Source organism: Pithys albifrons, chromosome 17, assembly GCF_047495875.1.
Source record: "Pithys albifrons albifrons isolate INPA30051 chromosome 17, PitAlb_v1, whole genome shotgun sequence".
NCBI classification, from domain to species: Eukaryota; Metazoa; Chordata; class Aves; order Passeriformes; family Thamnophilidae; genus Pithys; species Pithys albifrons.
Genome location: NC_092474.1, coordinates 6,524,230 through 6,545,894, shown reverse-complemented (window position 1 = coordinate 6,545,894; position 21,665 = coordinate 6,524,230). Strand labels below are relative to the sequence as shown.

The 21,665-nt window shown below is 45.4% G+C and overlaps 2 protein-coding genes across 2 annotated transcripts in view; both read right to left on the bottom strand.

Moving 5' to 3' along the window:
• MLXIP (MLX interacting protein) overlaps nt 1–522 on the bottom strand; it is a 44,492-nt gene extending 43,970 nt beyond the window's left edge. The window contains exon 1 of the mRNA XM_071571767.1: nt 108–522. Coding sequence (XP_071427868.1) covers nt 108–478 — 371 coding nt within the window. The 5' untranslated portion in view covers nt 479–522. The remainder of the gene's footprint in view (nt 1–107) is intronic.
• Nucleotides 523–3,154: 2,632 nt separating this feature from the next.
• BCL7A (BAF chromatin remodeling complex subunit BCL7A) lies at nt 3,155–21,659 on the bottom strand. Its single transcript, XM_071571809.1, has 6 exons — nt 21,410–21,659; nt 13,925–14,006; nt 10,043–10,139; nt 9,398–9,565; nt 7,619–7,740; nt 3,155–6,716 (listed from the first exon to the last, which is right to left on the bottom strand). Exons 1-6 carry the CDS (start codon nt 21,499–21,501, stop codon nt 6,645–6,647), a joined length of 633 nt encoding a protein of 210 aa, XP_071427910.1. The 5' UTR covers nt 21,502–21,659; the 3' UTR covers nt 3,155–6,644.
• Nucleotides 21,660–21,665: the final 6 nt, after the last annotated feature.

Here is a 21,665-nt window from a genome sequence, read left to right as displayed (position 1 = left end):
CGGTCCGGCCGGGGGTCCCTGCCCCGCCGCTCCCGCCCCTCACGGCGGCCTCAGACCCGGCGCGTAGCCCCCTCCGGGCCCCCCGGGTCCCCCCCCCCGGGCCGTACCTGTAGGCCAGGGACATGCACTCGAAAAGCTTCGTGAGGGACGCGTCGATACTGAGGCGGCCGCCGGCGCCGCCGCCTCCGCGGGCCGCCCCGAACTGGTACGTCTGGCAGGTTTGCTCGTTGACCGTGTCGAAGTCGTAGCCCTTCTTGGGCGGGTGTTCGCTGTGCGGCGACGAGACCATGAAGTGCCCCGAGTGGATGATCTGCGGGCCCGGGGGCTGACCCCGGCGCGGCCCGACCCGCCGCCCCCCGCCCGGAGAGGTCCCGCCATCGTCCGTGTCCGACGAGTCCTCGTCGGGCTGCGCGCGGGGGGACAGCGGCCCCGCGGCCCCGAGCAGGCGAGCCGGCCGCATGAACACGTCGGCGGCCATGGCCCCGCTGCCGCCCGGCAGAGCCCGCCCGGCACGGCAGAGCCCGCCCGGCACGGCCCGCCCCGTCCCGCTCCGCCCTGCCCGCCCCGGTCCGGCGCAGCCCGCCCTGCCCCGCCCCGCCCGGCAGAGCCCGCCCCGCTCCGCCCTGCCCGCCCCGCCCAGCAGAGCCCGCCCCGCACAGCGAGCGAGCCCGACCCGCCCCGCCCAGAACGGCACAGCCCGCCCCGCTCCGCCCAGCAGAGCCCGCCCGGCACGGCCCGCCCCGTCCCGCCCTGCTCCGCCCCGCCCAGCACAGCTCGGCACGGCACGGCACAGCACGGCCCCCGCCGCACTTAAAGGGGACGGAGCGGCCCCGACACCGACACCGACACCGACACTGAGGGACCGGCCCCAGGGGAGAGGCCTCAGGAGGCACGGCCCACATGGGTCATTGTTACACACCTGGGTCATTGCCACATACCTGGGTCACTGTCACACACCTGGGTCACTATCACACTCGCCTGTCAGTGTCATCTACCTAGGTCATTGTCACCCATCCTGGATCGTTGTTACACAGCCCGGGTCATCGTCACCCACCCTGGTCACCGTCACCCACCCCAGCCATCTCACCCACCCAGGTCACCATCCCCACCCTGGGCACGTATCTTGAGCATGCAAAGAAGAGCATTCCTGCCATATCCCAATTATGCCCATGCAATGATCCAACATTCCCCATTAGCACGAAATCCAGGCTGATCACTGTGTTTAGGGCAGGAGGGGAAGGTCAAACACTCCCCCACACATGGTACCAGCAGGAAGGCATGGCCACATCATGTGAGGGTTCTCTTAGAGATCTTTAAAAACCAAGACTAACATTGAGCTCATAGTCAGCATCACATATGATGCGAATTCTAAAGGCCAGTAATACTTAGAACATTAACATTTCCCTAAAATAAAGAAAAAAATGATAGCTCCCAGCAAGGGATTCTGACTGAGAATATTTTAAGTACAAAAAAACCCCCAAACATTTCAAAACAACGTTCACAGTTTTACAATACCTATTTTAAGTTTTCCATATCATGGAATACTTCAATAACATCAATAACAGCACTGTACTCAGCACTTCCAAGACAATGGCCTATACATTTACCTCACTAAATTCTAAGCAAGCCACACATGGTTCATCCTGTAGGAAAAGAGGGATAACTTGTCAAAATAGTCTTTAGGCAGGAAGGAAACGTTCTAGATAGTTAGCAGTACATCAGCCATCACTTAAAGCAGGGGCAGCAGCCTTAAGCTACAATTAACATTTGATAAACTTCAAGGATTTCTCCTCTAGTCAGATGCAAGGAAAGGGGCATCCCTTAAAATAAATGCAGTGATCTTGGAGGAGACCTTTCGTTTGTCCTAAGATCAGCATTTAGGTGATGAGCAGCAGGTCAAACCTGCCTGCTATCCTCCCCTCCTCCCCAGGAAGGAATTCCAGGAGGCACAGGGAAACACCAAGAGGCCACAGCACCATTTTTGGAGCGTGGCTTTTCTCACTGTTTCTTTTCATCAGTGCACAGTGAGAGGCGAAACTAAGGCCAAGAAGGAACATCAATGCCTTGAACAAGGCTTTGAGGACAGGGGGATTTCCACTGCAATACACACTGAACAGGCACTCAAGCTGTTTAAAGTCATACCCAGTGTATTCCACACCACTTAGTGGTGAGAGATTATCCTCCTGAATCTACAGTCAGCCAGATAAGCATTGCCACACTGATGAGGGAAGGAGCTCAGGGAACCTTCCCCGCAGCCTCAGGCAGGGCTGGCTGCAGCTCTGCTGCCCAGGGAAAACCAGAGGCACAGCCTGTGCCCTGCTCCAGCCTCCTGCTGCTCCTTCCCCCTCCCCTGGCACAAGCCTTACCTGTTCAGAGGCCTTTCCTTCCAACACCTATCTTGAGTTACCTGTTCTCCTTCCAGTTCGCCCCTGTACCTGGCTTCTCTGTCAGCTGGTTTAATTCACTGATCTGGAGAAGAAAAGAACTAACTGCACTGTGGTTTCCTCCCCCGATGGGTGAATTTAAGGGGTTTATGGGTATGAGCACTCCAGTAAATGCAAAGGAGGTGACAAACCCAGCTGGGAGTGGGCAGGCTGAGCTCAGCCCTCTGGGAGCAGTTGAGCCAGCAGGGCAGTCCAGCTGCCTGTGCCACCACAGGCCACTTTGGGACAGAGCACACAGAACACTAAAAATAAGCTGGACACTTTGTATCTATCTTGAATGTAAAGAATCTTTCCAAAACTCCTCAGGAGTTTTACCCTTGCAAGCCTCAGATTCGAGCTGGTTTCCAAACTACAGCACATTTCCACACTCTGCCCTCCCTCCAGTTTGTTACTGCAACACATTAACCGAGAACCAAATGAGGAATTTGGTACTTCAATTACCAAATTATTCTCAGGTTGCTGTAATTACATTGGCCATATCTATGTGTTTGTTGTTCTTACAACCACCACCTGCCCCACCACACTATCAAGACACCTTTGGACTGCTCAAAGGTGAATTGTTTTACACGTTACCAAACAAGACACCACCACAGAATGAACATTTAAAAATACCATTTATAAAACCAGATATTTATTGCAAATTTTAAAAAAACCCCAACCAAACAAACTGAGGTTAAATTACCAGATAAAAATTATTCACACAGCGTTCGTGTTGTGATTTTTTATTTTATTTTTTGAAATGAAACCATTGTACATTGTACAAACCATAACTACCGATGGAATAAATAAGTGAAAAATTATACTGCTGTACAACACACACACACACAAATCATAAGATGGAAAACGATTAGGTATTGAAGAAAACAAAATTCTTTACACCTTCTAACAGGCCCTTAGATATAAAGAACATTCCAAAACATGACAATGCTTATGTATGAAGATAGCCACCCAAAACCGATATTTTATACTGCCTTGTTGATATTTTTTGTTGTTTTGTAAGTGCCAGCACTTTTTGGAATGTTTTAACAACTACTTTCCCAAGCATAAAAATTCCAAGGAATAGTTCTGCTATAAAATGTTTGGCTGAGTAAATCTCTTAACTGGAAGGCCTTCCCACGTGTTCCACAAACTCAGCTAAGTTACTTGCTTGCTTCTAGTTTCTTTTTATTTTTTCCTTTTTTTTTAAAGTTTTTTGTTTATTTGTAACTGAAGCTCCAACATTCAGCATTGTAGCAAGGAAGCACTTCTTGATATTTGCACTATTTCTAAAACATCAGCTGTATGAGAACTTTCAGTCATCTTGAAGAAAATTACATCTCTCCTCCTGCTCCACCTCTCAATGCTTTCAATAAACCCTTTTACAGTGAGTTCATAAAACAAGTTTCGGGTAGAGATAGGTCCAAGCCAAAACCAGCTGGATTTAGATCTGGTTTCAAACCTCTGGTGGATTTGAATTCCATATTCTGGTTTGGTCCCATCTGTACTTTCTGGCATTAAAATGTGTTCAATCACATCCGTTGGCCCATAAATGTTATCAGGCACTTCAAAAAAAGACTAATAACAGTCTTATACACTATTTTGGATTTCTTCATACCAGATAATGTCAAAGTCTCTTCCCTTAGAGACTGACAATAACAGGTCTAAGGAACCCAAATCTATCTGCTTGTTCAGTTGTCTGTTGTCACTAGAATCTCTGGTTAAAATAAAAGATCTGAATGTATTCTGTGTGAGCTGTAAAGAAAGGATTCCTACCTCAAATAAAGCCTCTAGGGAACATGGTTATGATGCCTTGTCTTGTAAGCCACAGAACAATGAACAGTTCTGAGCAGAAGCCACAGGAGAGAAAAGGAAGTTTATAATTAAACCTGTTGATGTCAATAATGCCAATAAATGCTTCTATCTAATGAAAACTTTGAGGTATTTTTAGTGCTATTTATATATTTTATTTCTTCCTAAAGTACAGGAATTAGTTCCTAAATGAAAAGTCTATTTACTCCCTTGGAAACATCTACAAAATGAAAATTAAAAACTTGCTGTGATGCACCTGAAGAGAGGGATTAGTAAACACGACTACTTGTCCAAGGTGGCATCAGGTTTGCTTTGTTTTAGCATTAAAAACAACGAAAAGTTAGTAAACCAAAAATATTTTAAAAGTTTGAATCTTTCTAGATTTGCCCATTTAATATATCAATAGAACTTCTCACAAAATATCACTTAAATCTGAATGTAATATACATACAAATCAATCGTCATGGACCAGTTATCCACATTTTAGGCATACACACAATTCAAGAGAGAATTCTACCGTTTCATTGCATATATTGTGCAAATTCAGTTTTTGGCTCCTCATTTCCTTATTTTCAGAATGTTAATGGACTTCATGATCAGCCCAGAAATCCCAAAAGCTTCTTAGGGAGCACGCTGTTTTCAGGAATGATTTGCAATCCAATTTTATTCGGTTAAAATCCAAAAGGTTTTATTTCAACACAAAGGAAAAGTTCCGAAACTGAGTGTCATAGGTCATGTGGAGTTCAATCCTACAAACATCTTCTGGAAGGTCAGTATTGGCTCCCCACTCCTCCCTCCCTCTGCTCCCTCCCCCCAATTCCTCACTGCTTTTCCTAATAAAGTGGTGATTGCAAAGGTAATGCAGTAGTCTAAGTGCAAGCCATTTTCACTGTTGGAGAATCCCGACCTAAACACGCTTCATGAAGAGCTAATTATGAAAATGCATCAACTGGAAGCAGTTTCTCCTTTTCACCTAAAAAAGTATTTACAGTTTTTAGCTTTTACAAACTACACGCAACCATTTCCAGAGCTGTGAGATCGTATAAAGTTCCAAGTTCCATCTCCCACACGGAGTGAGGACAGAGCAAGGGCCTGATCCAGCAGTGTGAGCACATGGATGGGTGTGAGTGTGAGTGGGTGTGAGTGTGTGTGAGTGTGAGTGAAGTACAAAGTCCACTGGAAGACACACCCTTGTCACCTGATGCAGATGGTTCTGCTCACCACCAATTCCGAGGGAGTTGCACCCACCTCGTGCCTTTCCATCAAGTTTAGCATAAACAAACACACTTTAGTTGGGAAAGAAGAACATCTGAACTGCTGTGGGGACTATGGAGACAACAAGGCTTATTTACAAGACTTGCTGAAAGAGAAGAGGAAAGCCCCAATACAGTATTTTCCTGGAACACAGAAGTAAACATCTCATAATGAAACAGTACAATGAAATCCAGTTCAGTGAAAACATGATATCAAAAAAGACCAATTGAAAACAAACTCACTGTGCATCAATCCCTTTGATCCTATTTATGTACATAGTGGAACTTTTCTGTAAAGTTGTACCCAGTACAGAGATCTGGACCTAATACGTAAGTATTTTAAGTGCCTGTGTTATAGCAAATATTCAGATCTGGACTATAAATGCTGAACAGATCATGTTAACTTCTGATGAAGTTAAGTATTTAGAAGACCAAATTTACAGTTGCGAATGCCATGCATTCAATAAAAGATCTCCACTATAGCTGCTAAAATCAAACATCAAGCTCCTTTTTCTCCTTGGACTCCAAGAGTGAAAATGGCTTCCTGATCTGTAGTTGTTTAAAAATTTAAGCACCAGGGATTTAAAACTTAAAAACGAAACAAAAACCCCAAACAAAACAAAAACAGAAAAAAAAGAAAGAAAAAAAAAGCCTTACTACATGGCATTATACAAACATAGGCCACTTTGCAAAGGAGACAGTTGCAAAACAACTTTTAAAAGTTAGCACTGTTTTCAGAACACAAGGCACAAAACAAAAGCAGACATCACGCCAGAACAATGAACTTCACATGAAAGCTAATACCTGACCTGTACCATCCTTAAATATCTTACAATGTTAAATAGAGAAATGAAAAAAAAATACAGCAGCAACATAATTGTAATTTTGACTTTAGAAACAGTGCGTAGACCCCTCCTGAGTTGTTTACTCCAACCATTTCAGAGACAGTAACTTAAAAGTTCTCAATGTTTGTTTCACAGGAAAAAGTTTTCAGTGTCTGAGAAGTTAAACCTTTGTTAGGCTTTCTTGGATTTTTGCTTGGTAACTTGAAAAGTTAGGAGTTCTGTCCTCATCCAAGAGAAGATGCTTAAGTAAGGTTGTTCTATAATTAAGCCCACTGATGTACCTTACATAAAAACTGACCAGAAAAATCTATAGTCTAAATCTCTTCAACATTTTGTTGGGAAGCCTCTACTTTCATCTTTTTAGAAGGTGGCACTCCTTCAGAGTCCTTAATGAGGGGGAAAAGAAAAACAGCCACGTTATCATTGCACGGAGGGTGAGGCACTACAAACATCAAACAAACAGCATGAAAATGTCCTGTGTGACAGCCAAGGCATCCCTGGATGCCAGAGCAACATTCCCAAGTGCCCCTGCCTCCTGAAGTCACTCCTCTACTGACCTCTTACCTCCACAGCTTTACACTTGTTGTCGTCTACACACAAAGGGCAAAGCTCTAGTTCCGGGCTGCAAAGCACAGCGAATATTCCAAGGGACAGCAGAGCTATCCCTGCTCCTGCTGCATCCACAGCAGCCTCTCCAGCACAGAACAGGTTTGGGAAGTGCCAGGTGTGCACTGGAACAAACCAATGACCCACAGCAAAACCAACGGACGGAGCAGGATCTGGAGTTGTCCTGCCCTGAGAAGGGCACAACTGGAAGGGTAATTTCTTTGTCCCACCCACCCAGAATTTTTCAGTGTTATCCGTGAATAAACATCCAAACATCAACTGAATCTATGAAAATTAACTTTCCTAACTGCCATATGCATTTACCTTTAGAAAAGGTATTTTACCTCTGCATGGTCCTCAAAGGGGCATGACAGTAAATTTGGTCCCAGCAATTCATTAATGTAAAATTTTAATATTCCCTCATAAAACACAGTCTAGTTTTTAGTAACCAAAGAGTCAATCAGACCAACCTGGTATTACTGATCCCATTATGTGAAATTCAAGCAGCCAGGCAGCTGGACCACAAACCCACATACAGGTACATTTAATCCTCTTCAGCTGCTTTACTGTCCTCACCATTGGAAATTATTCTAAATACACAACTGGCCTCCTTACATTTGCTTTTTAGTAAAAATACTCTTTTCCAAATTCCAAGTATTTGGGCTTTTGTGCTTCAAGTTACCTGAGAGTTTTTAGATGCCTCTGTAATTATATCATTTTCTCCAGAGGACTGAATTTCTGCTTTCTCTGAACTATTCATGGAATTTTCCATTGAAGACTGTGAATTCTGTTCATCAGAGGTATCTGAAATTGCAAGAAAACAAGTTTAAGCAAAGAAATGAGAGTATTCAGCAGGAGCTCTGGGGAGCATCCCAAGCACATCCATTTCCCCCACGTGTAAGTGGTCAGTGATAACACACATGAAAGCTGTGTGAATATAGTGAATTAAACTCCACCTCCAGGATCACAACCTGGCTGCTCCCAGAGCTTCTCCCTCCCAGTGCTGACAGCAGAACCCTGGGATCAGACCCTAGAGGGAGCCAGGCTCCCACACAGCCTCACACAGCAATGGCAGGGCCAGCACCAAAAGAGTCTCAACATAAACTGACTGCAAAAAAACTTCTGCAAAGCAAAAGGAAAAGGCTGCAACAAAAAGGGATGAGTTGGGATAACTGTGGGGCTAAGGAGAGACTAGAGCTACCTGAATCGAAATGTCACAATTCCAGGGCTCTGATTTATCACTTTGGAAGATAAATATTTACTAAAGTGTATAACACAGCACATAACAATAGAAAAAACCCGTATTAATAACAGGTAAATTTTGCCATTATATCTCCCTGTCATTTTACAGTAACTGGCTCTGAACTGCTCCAGAGGACTTGGTGTGGTTTTCCCTGAACTTCAGTTGAGCCAGGGGAGCACACATGCTGTGCAACAACTTCACATCCCCAGGGTCAGGGGACAGCACTCTGGGGGTAAATCCTTACCATTTACTGTGGCCAGATAAGCAAGTTGAGATTCCTCTTGAAGGAAATGGTGCACTGATTTATTTCAGTTTGGTGATTGTTCTGTTGTCAAATTTTAACCCCAGTTAACAAGGACAACATTTATAACATACTTCACCACTCTGGCATTACTAAGATAAAAGGTCTAAATTTAAACTGGTCAGTGGATCTACTGAGTGAAGAACTAAGTCAGGAGGGCATAATTTAATTGCTTTGCTATGGGAAGAATTCTGCAACCCAATCATTAGAATTGTATTAAGGACATCTTTTATCTGTTATATTAGGACAAAAGGAGTTATCTCTCTAAGAATATAAATACAGACCACTTTTCAATTACCCAAAATACCATTTAAAGAGTGAGGTTCAGAACAAGCTCTTAACCCACATGTATTTTTAATCTGTGCACAACTGCAATAGAACCTTGTAACGCTTTTAGAAAATTAGGACAGAATTCAGAGCTAACTTCTGAGTAACTAATTAGCAGGGTTAAGAGAAAAGAAAGCTCACATTATAGTTTAGACAATTAAAAGAATAATTTCAGTCTCTCTCACCTCTATTTTACTGCCTCACTATTTAACAAACATTCACAGACCTGCACAAAGCAATACCTTGAGGATTTGTGTGATTACATGGCAGCAGCCACCTCAAAGATGAGAAATGATTGAGTTTATAAATTATTTCTTCTTTCAAGGCTGAGATTATGACAACAATAAACCAAGCATTTTGTTTGTTTCCCTCTGAAAAGACTCTGAATGTCACTGTGACATTTCCAGTTGTATGAAGGATCACCACAAAGTCAGAGAGACCGTGGCCTATTTTCACGTAAATGCTGAGAATTCAGCAACCATGTCTTTCAAATCATTATTTTTCAGTTTGAAAAGTGGATAAGCAAATAAATGACACACTAAAGGGTAACTTTTTTTTATTTGGCTTTGCAGATGGCCTTCCCAGGTTACCTTCTGAGCCAGGCTGCTCCTTTGCCTCTGCCTGAGTTTCGTCAGACTTGACTTCAGTGCCGTCTGCTTGTGCTGCCAAGTTCTGCTCTGGGGCTGGGCTGGAGTTACTGCTGTTCTCTTGTTTTATTGGAGAAGCATCAGCTATTGAACTCTGGTTGCTATTGTCATCTGGTAACAAAAGAGTGAAAAACAAGACACAAGGCAAACCTTAATTCATCCATATTTTTCCTGTGTTATTCCCTGATAACACAATATAATTTAGCTCACTAAGGATCAAGTCCAAACATTCAGACTAACACCTAAAGTTTTTCCACACCAGCCTAGGGAGTTTTCTAGCAGTTATTAAAAGCAGAAGACTTCAAACCCCACATGTAAATGATTTTATACATTAAAATCAAGAGTGTTTTACTCAGCTCTCATCCAAAAGAACCCAGAATTTTGCAGTACGAATAAACCAGATCAACTGAAGTGTCATTTAAACAACTGTTAACACACCCACAGAAGAGAAGCCCAAGGTACCACGTGAGCATGTCATGCTGTTTTCACTTGGATTCACTCACAGTGAGCAAGGGAGGCCCTGGAGTTGTTGGGTTACACCTGCAGGGCAGTGCAGGAGGGAGCTGGGGCTGACCTAGTCCCACTCACCGTGCATGTCCATCATCCCTGGGGACGAGCTGTTCTCTGGAGTGGTCACTTCAGAGCCACATTTTTCATCTTTGCCTTTTTTCTTATTCTTATTTTTCTGAAAAATAAAAGGCACCACACACAAGTGAGATGCCACCACCACGAAGAGCAATCCATGCTGCAGTAGAAAACCCCCACCACTTGCTACTTCACCAGCACCTCCTGATTTCAAGTGAGAAATAAAGCCAGTGTGGTACCAACTGCCATTATCAGTAATGCAGGTCCCAATAACTGCAGGGCTGTTTTTCCAACTGTATTCTTCATGACACAGAACACTCAGATATATTTCTGCCTTTCATCCAGAAGTTCTGATAATGGCACTAAACATGATCTCAAAGGGCTTTCCCAACCTAAACGATTCTGTGGTTCTGTTCTTCATCTTCAGACTGCACAATTTCTGTGAAAAGGACAGAAGTTCTCAGCAGCCCCTGGTTCTGCACACAGGAATCTGAGGCTCACTGATTAAAGGGTTTGCTGCAACCAACTCAGAGAACTTGGCAGGTGCTGCTGCCAACTCTGTACTCAGCCCTGAGAGCTACAAAAGCAAGGTCAAAGGAATCTCTGCTACACCAGGAGCAGGGAATAATATTGCTCATCAGAGGCAGGGCTGAGAGCCACCAAAATAACCTAATTCTGAGCTCCTTACTCTGCTCTGTGTGGCCAACACACCACCACCCAATCCAGCACATTCTCCCTTTCCTGTGAGGAAGCTCCAAGGACACACCAAGACAGGACTGACAACACATCTCGAATTTCACACTCAAGAGACAGTTTTTTTCCTCCTTAAAGACAAAACCTGCTCAGACCTCCTCCTGCCCCACAGCTAATGCTGGTTCTCCATTCAAATTAAAAAAATGGATTAAGAAAAATCAGACTGGCCTAAAACAAAGCGCACAAACTTAACAGCCCTGCATGAGCAATAGGTCACAACCCGCCCAGGACTGACCAGCAGTGCAGAGCACAGGCACTTAAACAAAGGAAGAGCCCATGGATCCACCACGTGGGAATTTGGTGCTGCCAACTCAGAGGTGACATCATCACTTCCCAGGAGAAAGAGCAGCTGCAGAGCCTTTGGAGGAGCCTGGATGCTCCCAGCTGAGAGCCTGACTCCAGGAACAACCCCCTCAGCCCATCCTCTGGGACAGACAGACCTTTGGAGGAGCCTGCTGAGTTCTCAGCTCAAAGCCTGACTCCAGAGGAACCCCCTCAACCCATCCTCTTGGAGAGAGCCACTTCCAACGGGGCCCCCTGAGTTCTGGGTTCCTCAGTTCAGGAAAAATCTTGAGGGGCTGGAGCGGGGCCAGAGAAGAGCAACGAGGCTGGAGAAGGGACTGGAGCACAAGTCCTGTGGGGAGAGGCTGAGGGAGCTGGGGGTGTTTAGCCTGGAGAAGAGGAGGCTCAGAGGTGACCTCAGCACTGTCTAGAACTGCCTGAAGGGAAGTTCTGGCCAGGTGGGGGTTGGTCTCTTCTCCCAGGCAACCAACAGTAGGACAAGAGGGCAGGGGCTTGAGCTCCGCCAGGGGAGGTTTAGGTTGGATATCAGGAAGAAGTTCTTTAAAGAGAGAGTAATCAGGCATTGGAATGGCCTGCCCAGAGAGGGTGTGGATTCTCCTACCCTGGAGGTGTTTAAGATGAGACTGGACGTGGCACTGAGTGCCATGATCTGGTAATCACAGTGGGGTTGGATCAAGGGTTGGACTTGATGATCTCAGGGGTCTCCTCCAACCCAACTGATTCTGTGATTCTATGAACCACAATCAAATATTGCCTGAGACTGTGTAACCAACTCAACAAGTAGTAACTAGAAGGGCTTGTCTCTCTATTCTAAACAGATTATTGATCTTATTTCTAAACTGCATTTTTACTTCAGAAAAGACATATTTTACTTCCCAATACATGAAACAGAGGTGAGAGCACATGGATTTCTTTGCCTTTGCAAAACAAAAGTTCAGAGGGATGATAACCTCTCTCAGATTTGGTTCTGCTGATTTTTAAAGGTAAAAAGAACTCTTTTATCACAAAGGAAATACTGAAAATAACAGGGAGCAACTTAAGCTGAGAAGTGTTTTTTAAAAAGGTTTCACCATCAAAGTGGTGAGGTTCTAGAACAGCCTTCCAGACCCAGTAGGAAGAAAAGAGCCCAGCTAATTCTAGTTCAGAGGAATGTCAACAACACGTGAGGGGGGAAGACATCTAATCTCTGTTCACTGAAATCAAAGACAACTTCCATTTGAAACAGGAAAGGTCCCATTCTCCTACTCTAGTGAAAAGCAAATACTGTGCCTGCCCCCTCACAGTGGATAAAACTGAATATAAAAGGACAGCCACAACAAAACTAAATAGCCACAATTACCCCTACCTTGTATTTATTTTTAAATATGCACTCATTTTTTTTGTGAGAACTTTCAGAACAAGAAGGCAGAAACCTTGGGACATCAACACTGCAGCATGAAAAGAATGTGACTGCAGGACACCAAAGTAACTGGTCTTGAACAAGTGTCCCAATTTCAGCAAATCTGGAGCCTCAACCTAAAGATGATGGTTCTGAAAACACAATTAACTCTGCACACAGAGACCATTATATAAACCCATTCCTCATAACAGGGAATCTGACCTCAGGTACCAGTGACCTTGAGAATCCGGCCAGTAGCTCACTTAGAAATTCTGTTTCCAACTCCCACAGCACCCACCCTGAAGAATTCTCAGAAGACAGGAGCCCAAATATACTAAACCCTGCACTCTTACAGACAGCATGCTTTCCCCCCCCCATCTATTACAAATAAAATCAGGACCAAACATTTGACAACTAAAAGGAATGAAGAGGTTTCTGTAAAGAAACCAGGAAAGTTTCCCACTCTTATATGGTTACTGCAGAGATGCTGCTCAAGCACTGGAAGGACCCAAGAGGTCTCTCACACCGAAATCTGTGGGGCAACCAAAGGTACAGAAAGAAACAAACCCAGTTAGAACAACACTAATCAAAAATACTCTTGAATTTGGATTTTGAGTAAGACAAGTTCATGACACTGTCCTGCCTGAAAAAACACCACTTGACACATCTATTCACACATAGATGTTTTCTCCAGAGGTCTCAACTGGTATTTCAAACAAAAGTAAAATAACATGACAGCCCAAGGAAGGAGTACCAAACTCAACATAAATATTCTATTGTATCATCACTCCGCTGTGGTATCATGGGTTGGTTTTCTCTCTATTACAACATTTCAACTTGTCAAATGAGAGCCGTGGTCACTTTGAACAATGTGTAAAGCCCCACCCACTTTGGTTTTCACACCAATTTTTTGCCACATGAACAGTGCACACTAAGGACATGAACATGATGTACACACAGAACATTTATGAGGAGAAAACACACATTTCAATAAAAGTGTTTGTGCTGTATTACTCGGGCTAGACATTTTAATACAAGTGAACTCAGTGCCATGGGATCTTCCTACCCTCACATCAGCATTTTGCACCTATTTTTGAGCAAGACAGAATAGTCTGCCCAGTTCCAAACCAGCTACTTCCCCTTAAAACATCAGGCATGAGGGAAAATGGTCAATGTCTTAACTTTCCCTCCCTTCTTCCCAGTTATTCCATTAGAGAAAGGTTTCAAAAATCAGTTTCAAGCTGAATATTTAACAGTTATCTGAGAACTGCTCCCAACCGACTCCAGCGAGACTCACCCACTGACCCATCAACATCCCTTTCTGTAGAGATCAACATCTCCCTGTGCAAGATCCGCACCAGTCTCAGCCTAAAGGCTCCGAGAAGATGAGGAGTATTCCCTTGGATTTTCCCTGAACACCAGAAGAAGCAGATACTGCAGGATATACTTACATCATCGACCTTGGGCTCTGTTACTGGCACCCACTTGTAAATCCTTAGCGATGTGTCTCCAACTGTCACCCACTTCTTCTCCCTATAAAATTACAATGCAGGAGAAGTTAAAGTTAAATTTCCGATTCAGAAGACAGTGATCTCCTATTGAGTTGTCAGGACTTAAAACAGGCTATTAAGTAGGATGATCTCAGTTACAGCCTCTTTAGCATTGCCCTGTGCAAACTGTTCTCTGCACTTCCCAGGGTGGTTGGAGCGCTGCTGCCCTCCGGGTTTCTCAGGGCTCTCCCTTGGATGGGTGAGGAACTGCAGTAGCAGCAACAAGGTCTGAACTACAGGTACAGCTAAGAAGAACAGCAACTGAAAATGCAGATTTAATGCCTACAATTTTCACTTCAGTTTCTAGAGAGCAGAAGAGGGTTTGGACAGACCAGTGCGTTTTGATTGTCATGAAGCTGTTTAATGACATTTGAAATCCAGATGCAGCATTCTGATCATCTGAGGTTTATTTGGGGGCAGAAATTTGCTGCTGGCACTTTACCCTTCACTCCACAGCCCTGACAGAGAGGACCAACAGCCTCATCAGGAGCTGTGATGCAGAATCAGCCTCTGGAGAGCCCAGCTCCTGGGAAAAGCAGGGCTGAGGCTCCCCCAGAGTCAAAGGCAGGACCTGGAGCATTGTGGGGCCCTGCCAGCCTGGAATGGTGACAATGACAGACTGAAGGAGGTGTGGCTGGAAGGTGGCACTGCGGGGGGGGGGGGGGGGGGGGGGGGGAGCGGACAGGGACAGCGGGGGATGCTCAGTGCCCACCCAGGGGGTGCAGCCCCTGAGCTCTCCCACCAGGGCACTAAAAGCAGGTCCCCAATGCCAGAGAAATTTCCTGCCGTGCCTGTGCTCAGTTTGCAGGTCACAGAGTCCCACTGCTGGTTCCTGGGCTCGAGGAGCAGCTCTGCAAATGGATCGATTAGAAGGGAACAACAAAGAGCGATGCCATTAAATATTCAGGAGCAGCTGAAGTTCATTTGGCATGAGATGTCAAGTTTTTCTTTTAAAAAAAAACAACACCACATTTAAGTAATAGATTTGGAATTCAGTTATAGGTTAAAAAAATAAAGAAAATGTTCTTTGCAGGATCAGAGAAGCTGGATGTGACTCCAAATATATACATATATGTCTGTGATAGCTCCATTTTTAGAAAGGGCCTCCAGAATCAAAAGCAGCCACAAACATCCTCCTGACTATTTGTTTTAGCTACTAAAGCCAATCTTTTATTTTGCCTTTAGAAGAGTAATTTTCCTGTTCAATTAAAAAAAATTCCCTAAATTATATATGACTATATGATACATTTTGGATCTGTCTATACAGAGATTTTAATTTAAAACTATTTTAATTCCAAAACTATTTGAAATTAATTTCTTTCCCACTGCTCTTCCTGGAGCACCATCTCCCCTCAATGTGTTTGGATACAGCCATTTGGCTACACTGGGTGGCTAAAGTATCAAAATCCAATTTCACTTTAATTTGGAGCTCTACATGTGATAAAAATGACAGTGGAGATGAGGGCATGTCAATCATGAGAGCACACTTAATTGTGAAGAGATGATCATGACGTAATTTGGGTTTTTTAAGGATACAAGACCAACTAGCTTTATTTCTACTCAGAAAAACCTTTGAAATTATGGAAACAAAACCAGCTAGGGTTTTGTTTTGGGTGTGGGGAGAAGTGAATAAATGGGGTTTTTTTTGTTTTAAATCAAGATTTTAGTCTTTTTCTACAGCAAAATATTACTTAGAGATGCTGCACTGGAAAACCAAAAGTTCAAGATACCTGTTAGCATCTCAAAGCAGCCTCACACAGCATCTTCACTGGACAGACTGTAGAACACAGGAGGAAACCTATATTAGTAACTTTTTCCTTCTAGTATTAAAGTTAGACCTGACATTTTAATTCTTTTGAGCTTCTTAAGTACCACTTTAAGTTTTGATAACCCTCAGCTATAGGGATATTTGAACTGAATTCAATGCACAGCAATTCAGACAACAATGGGAATAGGGATATTTTGTGATGGAAGTACACCAACATCCCAGTCCTGCAAACAGGGCTAGAAAGAAAACCCACCATGACACTGTTATTATGCAAATATTTCACATGTGGAAGCATTTACAGCATTGAAGCTTTAAGACCATGAAAGTATTAAAAGGAAAAAAGAAGACAACCTCCTCTAAGACTTAATAAAATCATTCACAGCACAAACACAAATTTGTTAACAAAGAAAGGCAATGACTTGGAGACATTTAAGATCAACGGGGTAAAATAACTCCAAGACTTAAGATGTTTATTGCAAATTAAGCTTAGAATATTATGTGTAATACTTACTGACTTTCCATTTCAAAACAAAACCCAAAATCCAAACAAGCAAACAAAACCCCAAAGCCACTTCTATTCTGACCACTCTTTTAAATCTCTTGTGTAAGGACACGACCCCAACCTGCTGGGCAGGGACTTTCCTTCTCCCTCTGCCAGAACTGACAGTTTACAAGTTTGGGAAATGCTGCACAAACCACAGAATATCCCCCTGACCCAGCACCGGAGCAGGAATGAGGAATTCTGAGCTCCAATCCACCAACCTGACAGCTTATCAGGCCAAAAATGTGGCAGTTATCAACTCTACTTGTCCATATCTAGTTGATAAACTCCACAACTTTACAAAGAAAATAATTTTGCCTGTTTTAAAACCTCTCCTGTCCTCCATGAACGACTCAGGAGTAACAACAGAAAGCAGCAAAACTTAAAATACACACAGTAATATTTTCTTTTAATCTTCCACACTGAAAAGTATCTTCAATGTTCAGCCATAGTAAATTCAGAAACTAATCGATGCAACAGAAACAAACCCTTTACATTTATCTGAAATTGTGTTAGAGCATCTTTAAATTCTGAACTGTATCTGCACAGCATTTAAAGGACAGCCAAGGGTACACAGGGTAAGCATCACTATCAACACTCCTTCAGTGCTTATGCGTGAGGAACACTGATATCCCAGAATTTACATCATTATGTACTCAATTCCCCATCCTAAAGAGCCCAAGACTCTTAAATATAGTCATATTTTGTTTAATAACACTAAAGCTCCACAGATGAGTATCAGATTCCATGTATAAAAGTAATCTATGGGTGAGCAAAGACAACAGTGTATGTTACACTTGCACAGAAAGTGTCGAGGCAGCTTCTGCAGCAGCAGCGAGTGCCAGAAACATTTGATGGCACAGACACAGGAAGCCTTTCCTGCCAATTTATCACTCAAGAAAAGGCTTTCCCACTTCTTTGGCCTTCTCCCTGACTCTCATCCATCACAGTGCTGTGTGTTCCCACACGGATTTGCTCCCACATGGCCTATCTTCTGCTGGGGATCACCAAGTGACATCATAATCCTGAATTTCTCACATCACACTCACTTGCACTGCAAGAGTTTGGTGAAAATCACAGAATTAGGACCTCCCTGTGGGATCAAGCAAATGAGAGAGGGGAATGGGAAAGAAAATGCCATTATTATACACAAGAAGTGCTGTCAGGTGCACAAAAACTGATTTTCTGAGGTGCAGGCTTGCTTTTCTGAGCCCACCTACTGCTGGGGGGTGTTTGCCTGGTGACTCGGGTGAAGGAGCCCCCAAAATAGGAGGTGTGTATTGACCAGGCTGCAAACACAATAAAAAGCCATGTGGGGTGACTGGACAAGGACATGTGGGTACAGACACCTTTCCCTCTGAGCTCACCTCACTCTGGCACAGTTTGGGAGCCCCCTGCACCTCACACAGGCCACCCTGCCTGGCTCCATGTGGCCACAAGCACCTTCCCAAGAGCAGAGAGAACCTTTTACACATGCCAAAACTCCACCTTGAACCTCAGCTTCCACTGAAGTCAGACAGTGTCTCCTGGCTCAGAAAGAAATAATCAGACAGAAAAAAAGTACCAGAATTGAAGCATCGTAACAGTGTGTTTGGGCCACTACAGAACTTCAGTACATTCCTGCACATGCACTGGGTATTTTTGTTACAACTGCAAAGACCTGAACCAAAATCCTAGCAGGAAACCCAACACAGCCAGGCTAAAGCAGAATGGCAATCCAGGAGCAGCAAAGAGGTTTTTTCCAAAGACATCATGTTAAGAAGTTCTATGTCATAACTCCTTTTCAGAGCAAAAGCCTATTTTAAGGAGGAAGAATGAGCAGCAAAACCTGCAGCAGCTCCATCTCTGAGCGTTACACACCACACAAAAATATTTTACCAAGTCTGAATGGAGACAGGGAACAGCAAAGCTCCAGCAGCACTGCCCAGCAACTCTGAGCAGCCACAGCCAGTGACGCCACCCAATGGCACAGATCACACAGCCCCTGGGGACTCTGTCCTGACTCAGCTTTCTCCAGGTTGTCCAGGTTCACCTCTTCCTCCTAAGGTGCTACCACCACCCCCAGAGTTAGGCTTTGATGGTTAGAGAAAGGTCAGAGGGTTCTGCAAAGATACTGCAATTCAAAGACAAGGCAATGCAGTGACATTTCCTCATTCCTGTTCCATCCCCACCAGGTGATCCAGACCTCCATCCTCACAGTTGGCACAGTTGTCAGAAGTCCAGCAGTGCTCCATACTCATGCAAATTATTTCACTGCCTCCCAAGACATCCTACCACTTATGCCTCCTGCCCATTAACTTGTCTTTCAGTAAATGTCTGCATTTTCCTTCATTTAATAAATCAGACTTGGATAAAAACCACGAGTGTTTCCAGCATTTTTCTGTTGCTGGTTGAAGGCACAACAGACTTTGCACCTCTCCTCTTGAGAGCCCACTTAGAATCCACAAGTACCCATCAACCTTTAGAAACAAAAAACAACCCTGTAACTTTCACAATCCAGTGAGACAAATTTAATCTCACGATTTTTTAAGACAGACTGAAAGAAAACCTGCAAGTGCTGTTAAAAAACCCCAAACTGTTCTCATACCGTGGAAATTTCACATTTCTGCCACACAAATACAACACAACCAAGTACTGGGTAAGCCACGTGCTGTGTGTTTTCCAAAACAGATGCTCATTCATGAGAGTGGTTTAAACAAAGGAGATAAGGTTACAGTAATCTCAAGATAAAAATGTAACAACTTCACTGTTTACTACTAAGTTCCAGCAATAACCAGAAGTGCCACGTGCTGAGCGGACATGAAAAGAGAGGACCTGCAATCCAAGGGCTCGCTGTCCAAGAACACCAATTTTCTAAGGGACAAAGCCTGTCCTGGTGGAAGCTGCTTCCCAACAGACAGGTTCACAGATGTGGCAGACAGGGATTCAGCACACAGGAAGGTGCTGCACACCTGCACAGGTGGATAAAGCTCTGGATAAAGCCTCTGTCTGCTCAGATGAGTGAGTTCACAGCCCTGTCTCCCTCCCTGCACGCAGCGCTCTGAGCGCACAAGTCTCACAAAACTCTGTCCTAGGAAATGTTGGGTGCAAGGTATTTTAATTTTCAGTGGCTGCATTTCCACAGAAGAGCTGTGGATGGCAACAAATTGCCCCTATTATGCAAATGAAACTGCACACTTGGAAATTGCCGATGTGGCTCTTCTGAAGATGCACGAATTGCCAGAGTGGAAAGTTCAATTTAACAAGCCAAGTCTCCTCAGAACACTGAAACCACAAAACACAGAATCTCTCTTGCTAACTTCCCACTGTACTTGACTGCAGGTGTAGTGGAAGAATCATGAGATTCACCTTCACCTTTAAAAATAAGGAAACGGGTTTATGTAAATACTTTGGGGTGTACACACAAAAAGCCGTATCAATACTTCTGACTAATCAAGAGCAACACTGCACAAATGCATAGAGGAACCCTTTAAAGCAAGTTGTCTCTTGGGAGGGTTAACATGTAGAAAAATCTATTTATACCGTAAGATTTCTGTTTCACAGAGAGAGCCATAGCAACTGACATGATGGCAGAGAGCCCCTGCCAAGAAAAAATAAATAAACTAGGTATTTTGTTGAATGGCCAAACTCCTGTCTGTACTGCTCGCTGAATTCTGCAAACCAGGATACAAAGGGAGCGTGCTGTGCTCATGAATGAAATACCTACAGACAAAACAGTCCCACGCATCCAGCCACGCTCCTGCTGGAACAAAAGTCCTGTCACGCCGCTGGACGTTGCTCTGACCCTCCAAAGCCGGCCCAGCTCTCAGCAAACTGCCCTTAAAAACACCACCCGAGCAGGAGAGAGTTCCTGAACCCTCCTGGGCTGCTCGGGCTCTCCACACAATGCCTGGATTCTTTGAAATCCACATCTCGTGCCCGGCGTTATTGGACACACGTCTGGATTCTTTGTCCGGCTCACGCCAACGGGCCCGTTCCTGTGCTCAAGGCCAGTAAAAACACAACAAGCCACTTCACCCCAATAACTAACACGTTCGAGTCTGTATTTCCCCTCTTGTGTTAACGCAAACAAAGCGTGAGCTGAGGATTGCGACAGAGGTGCCCCTGATCTCACCAGGTACAAACCAGCTGAGTGATGCAGATCAACACTAACCCCAGGGATTCCCCCGTAGATTCCGTATGTTTAAAGAAGGTATTTTAAGATACACACACGCACAAAAACTACTGAACAGTCAGCCAACTTGCTGGAAGGAAGATTCACTCTTGAGTCACACTGGCACTGCTCTTCATCCCATCCCAAATCCCCGCACCGACCGTGCCGAACACGGCAGCGAACGCTTCGCTGTATTGTTTCAACACCTCGTGTGGGGGTTTCTAACAAAAGCCGAAAAAAAAGAGACAAAAGCGGGAAAATGCCAAAACACACTGAAGGTCTAACAAAAAGGACTCATTCAGACGGGGTATAACCTTTCATTATCCGATTTAAGGGAAGTTTCAGGGGCAGCTTCGCGCTGTCTCCCGGAGCGCCGCTGGGACACGATCGCGCTCGGCTTTGCTGCGCTTTTACGCGCAAACCTCGGGAACTTGAGAGGTAAAATAAATAAATAAACAGCCAACGACTAAACCCCGAAACAAACTCTCGGGAGCTTTACGGGGGTACTCTTAAGGTGTTGGGGGGGTTATCTTTTCCTTCTTTCCAGAACACTTCTTGGGGCGCTCCGTGCAGCGCCGGGGCCGCTCCCCGGGCCCTTTGTCGGGGCGGGCGGCGGGAGGTTCCCTGCTCGGCCCTGCCCTGCCCGCCCGCGGCCGCGGCACCGGCGCGGGACCCGCGGGGCGAGCTGCGGGCCGTGCGGGGGGCTGCGGGGAGGGGGCTCGGCCGCACAATGAGGCCGCCTCTCGCCCTCACACGCCGCCGCCGCCTTCATGTGACTCGCGGCGGAGCGAAATGGCTGCTGGGTGCCGCCGGCTCCCCGCCCCCCGCGGCCCCGCCGAGCGGCCCCGCGCGGGCACGGCACGGGCAGGGGCGCGGGGAGGGACGCGGGCGCGGGGGGTTCCCGGCGCGGCGCGGCCCGCTCACCATTTGCGCACTTTCTCGATGGCCGCCATCACCCGCTTGATATCATCCTTCGCCCGGCTCCGGGTCTCGGCCCGCACCGACCGGCCCGACATGCTGCTGGGGCGGGGTGTGTGTGCGGGCGGCGCGCTCGGCGGGGGACGCGGCGCTCGGCTCGGCGCGGCGGGGCGGGCGGCGGTGCGTGTGTCGGGGCGGCCGCCCGCACAATGCCGGCGCTGCGCGGGGCTCGGCGCGGCTGCGCTCCGCGGCTCCGCTCGGC